A 17,130-nucleotide genomic window follows, 5' to 3' on the forward strand; every position below is an offset into this window, starting at 1 on the left:
ATGAGCTAAAAAGGAAGCCGCATAGGGGAGCTGCAGATTCAGGTAGTAGTTCTCTGTTCATCACTACGAGCGACCCCTTTCACGCTTTCGAATTGTTTTAACATTCTCAACTGATACATTGTTATCATAAAAATAGGGATTTAAAGCTATGATTAAAAGTTAGATGAGGCAGCTATGACTCTATGCATATTGTATCGGTCACAGCTGTCATGAGCACGGCTCCAAACTTCACCCACAGGTCTGGAAATTTTTGCTCCTTCAGGTGATTCCCCCACCACCAACAAACAATAAATATCTGCAGTCCACTAAAACTACATGTGTGAATTGGCTCTTCTGGTTTGTTACACCCTATGTACTGTATATGGGAGCAGGATGTTAAATACACCAGAAATTTAATTTTTGAAAACCGTAAATTAAATTTTTTGCAAATCCACATGCTAAAGATGTCTAGAAAATGCAGACAGATCTAAATTAATTATGATGCTACAGTAAACTAAAGGCCAAGTTTCAATGGCTTTGACCTGAAAAGCAGGCTCTATGATGGACACTTACTGCTTTCTGCGACACAGCAGCAACAAAAATAGCCTCTTCATGGAATGACAGAAACTTGGGATCATACTTGGGCCCATAATAAATCATCATTAACAGAGAAATGCCCCCTCGTTGACTCGTCCTAAAGCGTGGACTCTGTCTGTCTGATTTACAAGCAGCAGTGGGGCTCGGTGACGGACGGTCTCTGCAAATCCCTCCTACATACTATTCTGGCTCAGAGATTTGGTTGCATATGGTTGTAACCCCAAGTTCATAACCTTAACCCCCATCACCTGTTCAGTTCTCAGCCTTTCCTTTCAAGAGCGATCAGGCTGATCTGGAAGTTTGAGAGTTCTTATCTTGGTTCATATCATTAATGAAAGTCAGTGAAGACCAGAAGCATTTCTCCTCTCTCACAGACAAACTGTTCTACAGCCATTATGAGTCAGTTTTTAATCATACATGCCACTGGCCTTGGTTAATGATGGTAAAAAAAGATATTGTAGTAACTTAAAAACTATGCTGGATTTAAACAGTCTAAGTTTTATTTGTGACTACTTAAAATATCAAATTATAAACTAAAATGAGTTTCAGATAAATCACAGAGAAACAAAGGTGATCGCACTCAGCCAACAAGCATCTGACTAAATGAAAGAAACTATTGCAGTTGTTATTCCTGTTGCAGGGCAGAGAAGAGATGATACACAGCGCTATCACTGGCATGCTGTGTGTTGACTGTGTCAGAACCCTCTTTTAAGACGGCATCATTTTATAAATATTAGTGCTGCTTCATGATTTGATGCACAACAAGCCTCTCTGTCTTTATTTGGGCTAAATTGTTGGCAACAACTTGTTATTGCTGTCGATGCCGGGGAAGAAAGTTTTCGGCGCTCCTATCCCCATTTCACTCACAATGCTCCTCCAAGTGTGCATGAGGAGTTATTTATAGAAGCAGCGAAGAAGCCTTTGAAGCCTAGCTCTCACCAGTGTATGATGGTATGTGTTTTGGAAATGTGTCCATCCACACCACACTCAGTCTTTGTGTGTGTGCTGCAGCTGGCAGAAACCAAGAAGTTAACATGGCAGCTTCAGGCAAAAAACAACAGGGGTCCATTGATACACTGAGCAGATAGTGACCACACAACATCACAACACAACGCAGCACCCACAAATCATCGCAGTATATGCATCCTAGTAACATTCGCATCAGATACATTTGAATACATGGAAGCTGTTACCTGCAGGAGGCTGTTGTCAGCCAGACAGGGTCCAGATTGGGACTTTTCTACCTGTGAGGAACTAAACCCTTTACGAAGCATTTATTTGTAAAACATCATCAAGACCATTATTCTTATCTTGAGTGATAGCAGATAAAAAAAAACACACTATGAGAATTAACTATTTGTATTCATGGTTCAGAAGTATGTGATATAGGCCTGGATAACACATATTTGCATGCATCAGTTTTTTAGTTCATGTGACATTATGTTCATCTTTTCAAAAAACTCAAGTCACTTAAACTCAAACAAGGGAGTTTTTCACAAAAGCTCAGATACATTTTTCTCACTCAAGACTCTGCAGCTCTAGAGGCAGAAATACCTGCAGAAAGCTACAGGAAGAGAGAGGAGAGAGACGAGAAAGCATGCAAAACTATGGGATAGAGAAGAAGTCAAGTTAATAACAAGCATTGATGCCATCTGAATGCGTGCAGATGGAGAGGAAGAAGAGGAGAGAGGAGCTTGGTGCATCACGGGAAGTCACCGGGCATTCTAGGCCTATAGCAGCATAACTAGGGGATGGGTCAAGACCAGCCTGAGCCAGCCCTAACTGTAAGCTTTATCAAAATGGAAGGTTTTAAGCGTACTCTTAAATGTGGAGTGGGTTTCTGCCTCCCGGACCAAAACTGGAAGATGGTTCCACTGTAGAGGAGTCTGACAACTGAAGGCTCTGCCTTCTATTGTACTTTTGGAGACTCTAAGAACCAAAAGTAAGCCTGCGTTCTGGGAGCGCAGTGTTCTACTGGGGTAATAGGGCACTATGAGCTCTTACAGATATGATGGCGCCTGACCAAAAAGGGCTTTGAAGGTGAGGAGGAGGATTTTAAATTCTATTCTGGATTTTACAGGGAGCCAATGCAGAGAAGCTAACACAGGAGAAATATGATCTGTTTTCCTAGCTCCTGTCAGTACTTGAGCTGCAGCATTCTGGATCAGCTGGAGAGTATTTAAAGACATGCTGGGACAGCCTGATAATAAGAAATCCCAATAATCCAACCTAGAAGAAGCAATGGCATGGACTAGTTTTTCTGCGTCTTTGAGAAAGGATGTGCCTGATTTTTGCAATGTTATGTAGGTGAAAAAAGGAAGTCTTTGAAGTCTGTTTTATGTGGTTTATGTTCATTTTATTTTTTCATGTCTGATATGTATAGAATTGATTTTGAGATGATCTACATCCACTTAAATGATTAAAACATTCATGATCCTGTGACAAATCAAACTGTTCTGATTAAAACATACAGCAACCAAATACTTGAAATCTAAGGGGCACACATATTAAATTCACTTTTACTGAATTAATGCTCTGATAAACATGGAAACATCAGTCGTCTAATAAGAGGCTTATATGAATACCAGCATAGTCTGGCTCTGAAACTGTGACATTTGCTGAGTTGTGGGATGAGTAGTACATTTTTTATTACCGGAGTTTTCTATTTACATCACACCATCATCAGCTTGCCTCCAGCAGTGGAAAGGTTGTGAAAAAGCTCCATACGGGCAGAAAAAAATACCACCAGAGTATATCTGTGATATTTTTATGTCAAGTGAGGAAGAAATGGAAGTTATTTTTAGCCTGTCGATGATCAAAGTAGATCTGACATCTGAATTAAAAGAGGAATTTTGACAAAACACTCCTTTGCTGCACATCAGTTTAATAAAATTACAGTCACAAACAAGTAAGCATGGTAATTGAATGTTCGTATATGTCATGATATCTGCTTTTGTAGAAAGTCCAAATAAAGGTTGACATTTATTGCCAATATTTGATTGTTAAAAGCAAAAGTTGAATGGAAATACTCACTAAGTCTCTCGAAAAGACAACAGCGTTTGAGAAATCTGTGATGGTAAACTACGCAGCTCTAAAATGTATATATGTATACTTATATATAAAAGCTGCATTCACACATATTCTCAAATATTGAACTGGAAGTAAGAAATTCATGTCTGCAACATATTTACAAGTGTAACAGCATGTTTTTGCTTTTGTTTTGACATCTTTTTCATGCAACTCACAGTTTTAGTTTAAGTAAACTGCTTGTAAACAAAAAATTCTCAAGTAATCAGCATCTTCATCACCCACATATTCAGTTCAAGTTCAATAATGTCAAAACTACTGAACGTGTGCAAAACAAGTTTGAGTGTTAATTAATGTGCAAGTCAACATTTTAGAAAACACAGCCAGATTTGTGAAAGCACAACATTGTTTTGAGCTTAAATGAGGAAGTGTGAGCTATTAGTTGATATCAAGATCCCAAAAGAGGAATTGAGACTTTTGAGTGAGCAGTGGGGCTTTTTCACTTTTAGTCCTTAAAGTTGCATCCATCACACACAAACTTATAGTGAAAGCAGAATAAAATGTATTTAAGCATCACCCTATTAAACCCTGTCTTCTAAGTAACATCATGATACTTGCTCTCTTGGGTGAACCCATGAAAAAGATATGAACATAATAGTAATTTATGGATATTATCTTTTTATGCATGTGGGTAAATAATCTTTCATATTTAAAAAACCCTGTGAGCCGAGGAGCTCTTGAAAATGCATTCAATACTTGTTCCTCATTTACAAAGCTGTCCTGTGTGCCCTCAAGTCTTGACTTGCATTGATTGATCACAACTATAATATTTTTTGGCTTTACTCATTAGATTTGTTCCTAATAATCTTCTGTACTCATGCAATTATGTTCACAGGCTAATGCCTGTTGTTCCTGATAGAAACCCCTTGTATAGAAACACAGAAGGTTCCCTAGATCTTCAGGTCATCCAGCCTACTCTTGTTGTTGCTGTGCTTGCTTGACTGACTGTTTCTGCGCTGATTTTCAACGGGCATTTCAAAGACAGGACTGGAGGTTTTCCTCTCCTTCACATCGTCTCCCTCTGATTTACCTTTCCTCTCGACAGCCATATTGTCTCTGTTCTGCTTGTAAACCACTTTGCTGTTGTAGGGGCTGTAAGCAGAGTTTGGCTCTGCCATGCCGTATTTTGAGTCTGTAGGGAAAGGCTCAGGCACTGCAGGATGACCAGCAAGGTAGTTGTAGCTCGGTACAAAGGGCATAACTGCCTCCGTTAAGTGCTTGGGGGCCCCACTCGCAAGCTGTGATCGTCTGTAGCGGAGCCCCTGGTGGCACTTTGTGAAACCTAGATGGTACATTTCCACCAGGTTGAGCAGCAGTGAGATGCAGGCCACTGCCAGCATGAAGAGGATGAAGACTGTCTTCTCAGTTGGTCGGGAGATGTAGCAGTTCACCACGTTAGGGCAAGGCCAGCGGTCGCAGGTGTACATCGGCTTGAGCTCAAAACCATACAGGAAGTACTGAGCTACAATAAAGGCCACTTCAAACAGGGTCTTGAAAATAATGTTGAAGACGTAGGTTCGCAGCAGTGCACCTTGCAAACGCACGTGGCCCTGGTTGTCTTTAACTGGGGCCTTCTTGGTCTTGTTGCCAAGTAACTGCTGCTGCTTTTCATTCTGGATGGCGAGCTCCTTCTCTTTCTGCTTTTCCTTTTCCTCCATGCGGACCAGATGAAGGATGTGGCCCAGATAAATGAGAGTTGGCGTGGAGACAAAGATGATTTGCATCACCCAGAAGCGAATGTGAGAAATGGGGAAGGTCTTGTCATAGCAGACGTTCTGACAACCGGGCTGCTTGGTATCACAGGTGAAGCCGGACTGCTCGTCGCCCCACACCTTCTCAGCGGCGGCTCCCAGCACCAGGATGCGGAAGATAAACAGCACTGTCAGCCAGACTTTACCCACAACAGTGGAGTGTTCCTGGGCACTCTCCAGCAGCTTCCCCAACAAGTTCCAGTCCCCCATACTGGCTCACAGATATAGACTCAGCTTGTTCGACAAAAACGAGGAGATACGCCTGTAAGGACAAGGAAAAATGTAAGGCTGAAACATATAAGTTTTATCAGAGACAGCTTCACCTTAAGTTGGATGAAAGAAAGACTCGGCGCTAAAACTTGGTACAGTATGCCAACAGAACCAGATTTTTAGGCCACTTAAGGGTATTGGAAACAAACTGTGAGCACAATACTGACATGTCACGTTTGAAGTTAATAACTGTTTGGAACCAGTCACCTATTTACATTAGCATCAAAGCTAAAAAAAGTTCAATAGAGCTGAGGGAAACTGCAGAGCTGGGGGGTAATTTTATGTGGATTTGTCACTACGAGCGAGCCCTTTTCATCACACACAGTCATTTGACCAATTGGTTGTTTTTTTTAAATATTGATTGTACCAGCTTCAAAGACAAATTCAGAAGCAAAGGGGTCACAGCAGGATCCAAATAAACCTGATACTCATAACAGTATCTTGTGTTTTTATGCATTTTATGCATGCAGAATACCTGTGTCGCGCTTAAATGTGGGAACCACAATGTAAATTTGATCAAGTGAATTGATAAATGATCCGATTCATAAACTTTAAACCGACAATCTGTGCATTTACATGCATAGAAATGACATTCAATCCAATAAGTGAATTCAGCCAGTTTAGATGAAATATAATTTATTCATGACATTCCTTGTATGCATATCAATATAAATACTGTATTTCTTTTTGCTAGTGGCATAGTGTTCCAGACACCCTACAACCAAAGGCTACTGTACTTTCAAAAGCCCAGAAGTGACTTACCAAGAGGAACACTGATTGATTATGAATTCACTGTTTGTATTCTTAAAGGTTGTGTCCTATCCAGTGTATCCTCATAAAATTCCCAGGACACAGTGGACTGTGTCTGAGAGAAAGCCCTGGAGCAGTCTGGGGAGATGCTTAGCCTCAGCATAGATCTTGTGACACAGTACCCAACATTGCTCCCCAACTCCAGAATTAGGTATTTATTTAAAATTTCAGGGAACTTTTGGCTATAGTGTAGCAAAAAATCTAACATAAAAAATAACTGTACTCGTCCCTTAGAAATAGGGAACAGTGATCGGAGGTAGAAAGACTCTGAATCTGAGCACCTGTTTGAAATTCAGGATTGCCAGCTAGGAAATGAAGGATCCAGAAAAAACTTTCCACACAAGTCGGCTAGTAACAGCTACAAGTGTACTGAAAGTGGGCCTGGATTTCATTTATAAATTCATACATACCAAGACATACCTGATAATGTTCATCTCCTACAGCAGTGCAGATCCAGAGTCACTTGGCGACTGAGCCTCTTCAAATCACAGAGAGGCCATGTTCTCCTGAACCACTGAGGAAAATGCAACGCCAAGATAAACTTCCCTAAGATAGTTTTAACTGGTGGCTCTGTAATCCCGCCTGCTGCCCTCCCACTCTGACCCGATCAATGCCCAGTGTTCAACAAGCCATCATAACGAAATCCCTGCCTGGTCTCAGTGCAAGCACAGATTGAAAACATTCGTGCCCGTAGAAAAGTATAAAAACCCCTCGCTTAAGAGGTTTTTCTGTTCAACTGAGTGGCAGCTGAGAAGTCCAGTGAGGGTGCAGGTTGGTCTTACATGTCAGGGTGCGCTAAATATAATTCATGGTGAGGGGAGTGGCTTTGTTGTCACTCTCATGGTGATCTGACCCTTGACAGTGTTAGACACTGTAGAGCCGTCCCTCAGTCAGGGTTACTGCTTGTGGAATGAGTGACAGATACATACAGTGAAAGATGCACAAACCTAATGCTGTTATAGAGACGCTGAGTCATGTAGTCAAACGCTTTATTTGCAGTGTTACTCTGGTGCAGGCCACAGAACAGTGGTGAAAAGTAAGTAAGTCTATTTACTCAACTGTACTTGAGCAAATTTTGAGGTACTTGTTTTGTACTTTACTTGAGTATTTCCAATTTCTGTTGCTTTGTACCTGACCTCCACTACATTTCAGATAGAAACATTACACCACTACATATATTTGACAGCTTTTTCGATTGTCCTTTAAAGTAAATATACATAATATATGATAAGCTATAAATTGTGTTGCATTTCTCCAGATTACACAGTCAAAATGTATATAGATAGGATAAAACTAGGTCTAGCTTGACCAGCGACAACAGTAAAATGCTGCTTACATTTACATGTTATAAATCAGTAATAATGTTCCAATATTATAGATACTTCAGAGATGTTAACACTGACTGGGGCCATTTTGCATAATTGGTACTTTTACTTTTGACACTTTAAGTACATTTTATTGCTAATACTTATGTTCTTTTACTTAAATAAGATTTTGAATGCAGGACTTTTAATTAAGTATTACACCTTGTTGTAGCTGACTGACAGTCGCCTCTAACACTGATCACAAACAGGAATAACAGATTGGAGGAATTTGTGTTTGCTAAAGCGCTGCCAGTATGCTTCTCATCAATCTGAGCACTATAGATGGTGTGTGCCGACACGTTCCTTAAAAAGAGAAATGCCCTCTTGCTCGGCCACGGCCGGTCCAGCTGTCCCCTGGGTCAACCATTGTCACCCACACACTGACCCCTTACATGGCGCAGCTATTGATAACACCAAAACTCTGCACTCTGGCCTTCAGAAGAACTTAATCAGCCTGAGATGTTTCCTCACAGGTGGCAACGTGGCTCAGAGGATCTGAAGTCTAAAGATGGTGATGCTGCTACTAAATGTCTGATGAAGTTTCATTCACATGTCTTGTTGTCCTCCAAGTCACACTGCTGACAGCTGAGAAGAATCACAGAAAATGGCACAGCAGTGACTGCAGCTTAATTTGCTCTTACGCATAACTGATGTTCTCTGGTGATTTATGTCACGTGAAATATTTCCACTTAGTCAAGAAATCCTATCGAAATACAACAGAACTGTCTTGGTCCATTGTGTGTTGGAACACTCCCATTGGGGTCATATTTAAGAAGCCTCAGACGTTTTACATGAGACATTTCAGCATGTGTAATCATCTCCTTCTGAACTTCGACCTGGTGAGAAAATCTTTTGAAAATACCACAATTACACAAACTCTGGTTGATTTTAACCTTCTATGTATTGACAAGAAACAAACATCCAGCTTCAAAATGAATGAATTTAAATAACATGTTTAGAAATCAGTAGTAAACTTCAAAATAGAAAGTTTGCAGTTCAAGTTTTTTTTGTGTGTTTGTCTTGAGTTATTGCTTTGTTTCTGAAGGAGCCATTTAACCACCGAAGTAAATAATCTGTATTAAACAAACACTGTATCATTTAACATTTATGAAATGCAACATATTTTCCATTTTATTAGTAAAACATCTCACTAATAACAGCTGAAGAAACGCCATAAATCCCCAAGTCCATTAGATTCAGTTCATGGTGATATAGACAAAAGCATGTAATTCATGATCATATTTGATGTAAATAATAGAATATTTAATTTTATTTTCAGCAGACACAATCTAATGATTTTAAATCACATATCTTAATTTAATATTTTCATTTCAAGACCAAAAATCTTCATCATAATTAAAACATCAAAAATTCCATGACATGAAGGCTGAGGACATGGTCAGCTGGAATATCGTTTTATAAAATGTTGCTGAATTGATCTTTATTCGTCCAAACATCAAGCTATTATATTATGTTACATTATATTATTGTTGTTGTCAGTGCTGCTGTTTACAGTGTTTTGGTTCATGGCACAAGTTGTAACTTATCCACAGATATTGCATTTCCAGTGAGAATGCTTTGAAATATCACTGAAAATCTTGTGCGCACTGGGGTGAAACTTGTTGTCTGAAAATATTATGCTTTGTTCACTTAGATTATAAACACTGGATAAATCATAACCATTTCAAACTGTGATTTACAGTATATTTTATGTACATTACTCACATGTTAAATTAACTGTTGTTGCCTGGACCTACGGTCACTTTCATATCCCTTCGTGCAGGTATGAAATCTGTGTGCCTTGTTATAATGAGCAGAGTTTTTGTTGGATCCAAGCACCCATAGTCGAGTCTCCAGCATTGTGCAAATGCTTACTGCAGGCCTTCCCAACCAAGAAGACCACCTCTGCAATGTTGAGCAGAATACAAACCCCTGACACGGCCAGCATGAACACGGTGAAGACAGTCTTCTCTGTGGGCCTCGACACAAAGCAGTCCACTGTGTTGGGACAGGGGTACGAGTCACACTTCACCAGCCGGATCATCTTGTAACCGGGGTAGATCATGTAAAACACGTACATAAAGGTGACCTCAAAGACAATGCGGAACAACAGGCTAATGACGTACGTCCACCAGAGAGCACCTGTGATTTTCATCTTCTGGGTCTTTATCTGCTCCAGGTCTTTGGGGTTGGTCCGCCCTGACAGTCTGTAGAGCCTCTTGTCAACGTGGCGGCGGTGGGCCACATGCATGGCTACCAGCAGGGCAGGAGTGGAGACCAGGATGAGCTGCAGTGCCCACAGGCGGATGTGAGAGATGGGGAAGAAGTGGTCATAGCAGACGCTGTTGCAGCCCGGCTGCTGGGTGTTGCAGGTGAAGCCGGACTTCTCGTCGCCCCACACACTCTCGGCTGCGACCACCAGGACCAGGATGCGGAAAATGAACAGGACAGAGAGCCAGATGCGACCGATGCCTGTGGAGTGTCTGTTCACACCGCTGATGACAGCATAAAATGATGCCCAGTTCATCTTTGGTTCCGGGTCTGACGGAGGAAATGCAAAAAACACATCAAAGAGTGTCAACAGGTGAAAGAAGATTTTGCTAAAGATTATTTTCTTTTTTTTTTGTAATTTAAAGTGTTCCAGTAAATACAGAACATGATGCAACACAAGACAACACAAACCTACAGTAAATCATTGAAGAACAGGTAACAGAATAAACAGAACAAATCTGGGCACATAAAAGTAGCTAATAGAGATAAAATAACACAAACCAATAAACAAAAATACTTACAGTAAAGGCTTTTTTTTTTTTCTCTCTCACTGGAACAATCCTTGAAGTCCCAATAAAGCTGCAATTGCAAGGCCAAGAGACCTGTCACCCAGTCTGGGAGATCCTGGCAGTGGTTTATGCCACCACTCCCCAATGTTTTTTATTACTCATTTCCTTTTTGGAAATGAGTAATAAAAACAACATATGAAGAAAACTACCTGCTTCATTTTTACACTTTCAGTAGTAATTTTCACCCGAGTCCCATGTTTTATAGGTTAACTGGTGTATAATAATAGCTGTGATCAATTTTGTAGCATATAAATTTGCCCACTATATCTCTAACTGAGCACTTGGCATCAGCCACCACGTTTTTCCATACAGTATATCCTCTCTTTAAGATTAAGATCCCTTTACCAGATCTTTCTAATTTTTAAAAAATAATTACCATACAGATGATTTTCTATAATTTTATGTAGGATGTGCACTCCAAGGCAAATTACAATTTTGGACATCAGGAATTTGTAATGGCTATTTGTCAGTATTTTCTTTATTCTATAAAACAAACACTTAATCAAATTATCAAGAAAATAATCTGCAGGTTAACTGATAATGAAAATAGTTGTTATATGCAGCCCTTGTACCTTAATATATCTAGCCAGGTGATGAGCAGAGACTTGAGAGAATGGACTAAAAAATGAATCTGAAATATGTTCAAATATTCATCAGCAAACTTACAAATACACTCTAACTGCAAAGTTAGGTGTTACACAATACCATACCCAATAAGTAGGACAATATAGTCCCACAGCTAAGAAATTAGTACCTAAAAAAAAAAAGTTGAGATAGAGCACTCTGTGTAACTGCACCTCAGGTTTTCTGCTTCCTTTTCCTTCCACCAAATTAACAAATTAGGACTTTTCTAAGTCAAAAATTTATTTTAACTTTAAAAGTATCCAAAGTGTTTTATCTCCTCTGCACCGTTGTTGGTTGTCCTGTGTCTTCAACATGTTTGCATTTCCAGTCTGATGCAGTATACTGTAAATGAGTTTAAATGAGTTGTTACCCGGCTCAGCAGGAGGTGTAAGAGGCATAGGAGGCACCGTAGAGGACAATGCTGACCCGCTGGACTGGCATGGATGTGAATCCAGAGAAGAAGGAAGCCTCTCTGCCCCCCCCCCCCCTCTGCAGCTGGCAGGCCACTTAAGAGTGCAACACTCAAGTCTGGCACCATGCATCATGTGACCTGCTTTCACAGTTCACCAGTCGCCATGGCGTAGCATACAAAGTGGGCATCTCCACCCAAAGTAACAGTGTCTGTATTACTCTCTGATTCCTGGCAGGAAAATGTTTTTGTTCACCAAAAGTGTCTCAAAGTTTAATAGAGAAGGACTCCTCTAGTTCCGACAATATGAACAGTCAAACTCTAATTTGTCACCAGCTTGCTGGAGAGTCATTTTTTTTTAATTTTTATGTCTTTGTAAGTCTTAAGGAATTTCCCAAACTCTTCAATTTCATGCTAAGACATAACAGTAAAGCATAACCTACCCATAAGCACAGAATAAACCAGCTGAGCACACTGAAAGCAAACGCTCCTACATTTCTTCAGCTACATGATCTGGTAACAGAGTGAGGAGTAAAACCAACTTACCTTTAGCTGCAGTTTGGAATAAAGTACATCCAGAAACATTTACGTTGAGAGTAGCAGAATTTTTTTTTCTCAATCGGTGACTGTGAACAAGAGTATCAGAGCACCATGACTTTGCATTGCTAATGATTTCTCTCACACTAGCCACTGCCCTGCACTGGAGAGGTCATATGCTTCTGTGCGCAATATTTGCATACAATAGCCCCATTTACCCAGACCAAACAAACAGCTTCAGAATTCAGATCAAACATTTTAATTTCTGCCCAGTTGAGGAATCTGTGTGGGGACTGCAGTCTGTCCTCTGGTCCTTATTGTGCAGTGTTCTGCAGAGGAAGTGGAGGATGTTTTTGACGCAATATGGAGTAAAAAATAAAGGTCTAAAACAAAGAATGGCCCATAAAATCTAAAGATAAGAGGACAAGGGTTTATTATCATAATAATCAGTCTCTCATCTAGTTTTTCTCTTCAGCCTTTACATCCACATTGTTGCTGCCCGCCTAAAAATTAACCACTGATTCAGCCTACTCACTCTGTCCCTATTGGACCAATCCCAGTTTGTCATATTTCTGCTAAGTGGGATTAAGTGCTTGTTTTTTAGGTTGAATTAGCACTGGGATGTGGAAGTGTTTCTACATAACCCCACTGTTTCTGTGGCTGAAAATCTACAGACGCAGTCACAAACCAAAACCAACTGATTTTCTGAGTCTGGCTTTTCAAATAGATGAAATAACTTTTCAGAGATAACAAAACAGTTTCCTTTTTCTCTTTGGATATTTAAAAGTTAGTTAGCTGAGCTTTATTTGATCAGAAAGTCTGCCTCCACTAGTCAGCAAAGGATCTCCTTGCACCGAATCACTTGTGGAGTCTTCCAAAGGATTCTGAGGAGCTCTGGGCAGCGCTTGTACGCTTTATAGGTTACTCCACTGAGTCCTGGAGCTGAGCTGGCTCTGGCTGCAGTAACCACCTCTTGGACTTTCTTCAAGGTGTGCTCTCTGGTGCTGAACTCCACTGTAGGAGGTGACATGTTGAAGAGGGCCCTGAGGGGCCCTAGCACCTGCCCTCTATCAGGGTCGCTCAGGGTGTTGTGCAGGAAGGGGTTCAGCTCCTCCTTGGAGCCACTGGCCTTCTGCCTATGCAGCTGCTTAGTGAATCCGAATGGATTGGCTATAAAGGCAGTTCGCTTCCTGGCTCTCTCTCTCTTCCGTCTCCTCTGCCATTCTGCTCTGCGCAGGGTCGTGAGTTTCTTCCTAACGATGTTCCGGAGCTCGGCCATCGGTGGTTTCTCTTGTCTGCCCTTTGGTTCATGGTGTAGTTGGTTCTGGTGGTCTTGCGCTCTTCAATGCCGAACCTCTCTGCCACATAACTGACAATGATGGCGGTCATTGTCTGAAGCCGTTTGTCTGCATCTCTCTCTGATGTTGATTCGATGATTCTGGCCACATCCTCATCGAAATGGTGCCACAATCTATATTGGCTTGCTGGAGGCCACCTGATCCGATGCTGCTGAACTACTATGCTTGGAGCTGTAGAGCTTAGCGCTTGTAGGTTCTGAGCTCTGTCGGGTGTCTCCAAGCCGGGTTCCTCCTGCGTCTTACCAGAAATTAATCCTGTGCGCTGCACTGGTCTCCCCTGCACCAAGAATTTCTCACAAGACCTTGCAGACCTTGATTGTATAGTGGATTGTATAATGTTTTTTTTCTGTTTCTGTTTGAATCCAAATAGAATTTTTGATTTTTGACCTATATCTAACCAGATTCCTAAATATTTATAATACTCTACTGTATCTTTTAGATTTCCAATATCATCAACATAATGTCATCAACATAAAAAGAGACATTGCAATGTTCAGTTGAAAAATAAATATTAGTTAAGTAAAGAGAAAATGGAAGGGGACCTAACATTTATCCTTGTGGGACAAATTTCCCACCTTTATTTTTAGTGCAGCACAATGTTGCATGATGCAAATATAGGTATATGAGAGAGAGAATTGTGAACATTTTGAAATTCAGTGCAGATTTGAGACTACTAAGGAAAACATTTTGCTCTTTAAGGGAGGTGTTGTCCACAAGCAGAAGCAAAATTTGGTTAAAGACAGGTTAAGGTTAGTCTCCAGTGACTGAATGGAAATCAATGCAATGTCTTCCTAAGTGTGTCAGAATACGGTGATGTCCATAATGATTTGGACAGTGAGTCAATTTTCATAATTTTGCCTCTATACACCACCACAATGGAATTGAAACAAAGCCATCAAGATGTGATTGAAGTGTAGACTTTCAGCTTTAACAGAAATATCATATTAACTGGAATTACAGCCATTTTTATACATAGTCCCTCATTTTATGAGGCTCAAAAGTAATAGGACAAACCAACATAAATATAAATATAAGGATTATTTTTAGTACTTGAATGAAAATCCTTTGCAGTCCATGACTGCCTGAAGTCTGGAACCCATGGACATCACCAAATGCAGTTTCCTCCCTTGAGATGCTTTGCCAGGACTTTACTGCAGCCGCCTTCAGTCGTTGCTTGTTTGTGGGTCTTTCTGCCCTCAGTTTTGACTTCAGTAAGAGTGTTCATGACCTGTCTAGATGTTATGAAGGGTTTTTCTCCACCAAGGAAAGAATTCTGTGATCATCCACTTTTGTTGTCTTTTGTGGTCTTCCAGGCCTTCTGGTGTCGCTGAGCTCGCCAGTGCATTCCTTCTTTTTAAGAATGACCTAAGTTGTTCATTCGGCCACTCCTAATGTTTCTGCCATCTGTCTGATAGGTTTGTTTTGTTTTTTCAGGCTAATGATGGCCTCCTTCATTTGTCTCGACACCTCTTTTTACAGCATATTGAGAGTTACCACGAACAGCTACCAAATGCAAATTCAACACTTAGAATCAACTCCAGATCTTTTATCTGCTGAATTTGTCATGAAATAACGAAGGAACAGGCCACACCAAGCCATGGAACTGACTGTCAGTCAGCTGTCCAACTACTTTTGAGCCTCTGAAAAGGAGGGACTATGTATAGAAATGGCTGTAATTCCTAAACAGTTAATGTGATATTTTTGTTAAACATCTTTAATTAAAGCTGAAAGTCGATGAATTTGTTTCAAATCCATTGTGGCGGTGTACAGAGGCAGAATTATGAAAATTGTGTCACTGTCCGATTACTTATGGACATACCTGTATGTGTGTCGGTGCTTGTGTGTGTAGATAACCTTGCTTTATGGTACCCTGGACACCATCATCTCCATTGTTAGATGTATTTGGACTCTGAACAACATTTAGAATCGGTTGCACATATTGTGAATAACTCTAACCGTTGTAAAGGGCTCTACACTGCAAATCATTGCCTTATCGTTCATTTAGTTGCTAATGTTGCCTGTCAGAAAGGTGTTACCAAGACATGAAATTATGTGTAAAGATTCCTGTGGGATATCAAGATGATTTATTATCTCTCATAGCCATTCTGTAACTTCTCTAACACTCCTGGTGTTGATTTTATAAATGAAGGCTGAAGAGAAGTTTCAATCCAAGCAGCGGGCTCGTTTTGACCTGTACACGGAGTGAAATTCCCTGGTTGCAAATATTAGTGAGCCTTGGGGAAACTCAGTAACTGAATGTTTGACTGACTGAGTTCTGCATACTTGTAACGTAACTGGTGGATTCAAATAAAGCACTCTAAAGTGTTTGCAGGCTCACCGTTGTTCCCTGCTTCAATTCAGTCTGAAGGAGGACATCTGGAGGTCAGCGACAGTTATCGCAACGTGTCAGTGATTGACTCTGACTCTGCAGAACTGAAAGATCAGCAGTGCATGCAGTCAGCAGTCAGTCCTTTATGGTGAGAGGGAAATCACACCAGCAGCAATTTGTTCAGTCATCCAACTTTACATTGCGACATCTCAAAACAGGCCGCTTGGGAGAGAAACGTGTCCGCAGATAGATCAAGATAGCAATAGTCATTATGTTTATCATCAGACATTAGTCAAAATATAATCAAGCCAGTTTTCATACAAACAGATTTTGGTATTTCTTTTACATTCCTAATGTCGAACGCTACTATGAGTCGAGCGACCTTATTATACTTAATTAGAATCCTTCACACCACTACGAGTATCACTCTTGCAGGATTCCTGTTGTTGTGTGCTGTAAGGGACACTTCAGCGCTCGCGTATGCTAAATGTGGCGAAGCTGTCTGCGCTGCGATGTCAGGTCATGTTATGGTACTTGAACTTGAATGTGGGATTACACGCAGTCACATACAGGTGTGTGCTGTCTCACTGTGGAATAATCACATGGTCCTAGTGATATGTTCAGGAGTCCACACATAATGTGCCTATGCAGGTGTGTGTGTATCATGAGCTGCTTTGGATTTAAAAGGATTTTCCTCCAACACATAGCTCTGCTGTAGCTTTGATCATAGAGCAATGAAAATATAAGACAAGATGAACTTTTATTTAATTTATTGAGGGAAGTCCACCTTCACTAGAATGTGAACGTGGACCCCTAAAAGCTGCTCGGTACAACAGAGCCTGATCTGTTTGTCAGTGGAGCAGAGGAGCCTTGCTCTAGGGCAACTCAGTGGTGAAAGTGTGGTGGTAATTACTGAATTTATCCAGTCTTCTGGTCATAAATTAACTTGTCTAACTTTAAGGCCAGTTGTTCCCAGTCTTTTAGGCTTGTGATGCCTCGATAGAAAAACTAAAAGTAAAAAAAGTAACAGAAACTTTAAAGATGGAAACAGAGTAAATTTATTTCAAGTGGGAAAAGTGACACAGGGAAAATTGTGAATAAAAGTTAATGTTTCGGTCAAAAGACGTGCGTCAGCCAAATTTACAGACCATCTAACTCTAGAGACATAAATAGAC

General features: G+C 40.6%; 2 protein-coding genes across 2 annotated transcripts; both read right to left on the minus strand.

Moving 5' to 3' along the window:
- Positions 1-3,497: 3,497 nt before the first annotated feature.
- gja2 (gap junction protein, alpha 2) lies at positions 3,498-7,216 on the minus strand. Its single transcript, XM_040149533.1, has 2 exons — positions 6,915-7,216; positions 3,498-5,676 (listed from the first exon to the last, which is right to left on the minus strand). The coding sequence occupies exon 2, from the start codon at positions 5,622-5,624 to the stop codon at positions 4,554-4,556; it is 1,071 nt and encodes a 356-aa protein (XP_040005467.1). The 5' UTR covers positions 5,625-5,676; positions 6,915-7,216; the 3' UTR covers positions 3,498-4,553.
- Positions 7,217-9,662: 2,446 nt separating this feature from the next.
- Positions 9,663-11,720, minus strand: gjb1a (gap junction protein beta 1a). Its single transcript, XM_040151081.1, has 2 exons — positions 11,693-11,720; positions 9,663-10,399 (listed from the first exon to the last, which is right to left on the minus strand). Exons 1-2 carry the CDS (start codon positions 11,718-11,720, stop codon positions 9,663-9,665), a joined length of 765 nt encoding a protein of 254 aa, XP_040007015.1.
- Between the last annotated feature and the right edge of the window lie 5,410 nt (positions 11,721-17,130).

The sequence above is a fragment of the Xiphias gladius genome, chromosome 17, assembly GCF_016859285.1.
Source record: "Xiphias gladius isolate SHS-SW01 ecotype Sanya breed wild chromosome 17, ASM1685928v1, whole genome shotgun sequence".
Taxonomy (NCBI): domain Eukaryota; kingdom Metazoa; phylum Chordata; class Actinopteri; order Istiophoriformes; family Xiphiidae; genus Xiphias; species Xiphias gladius.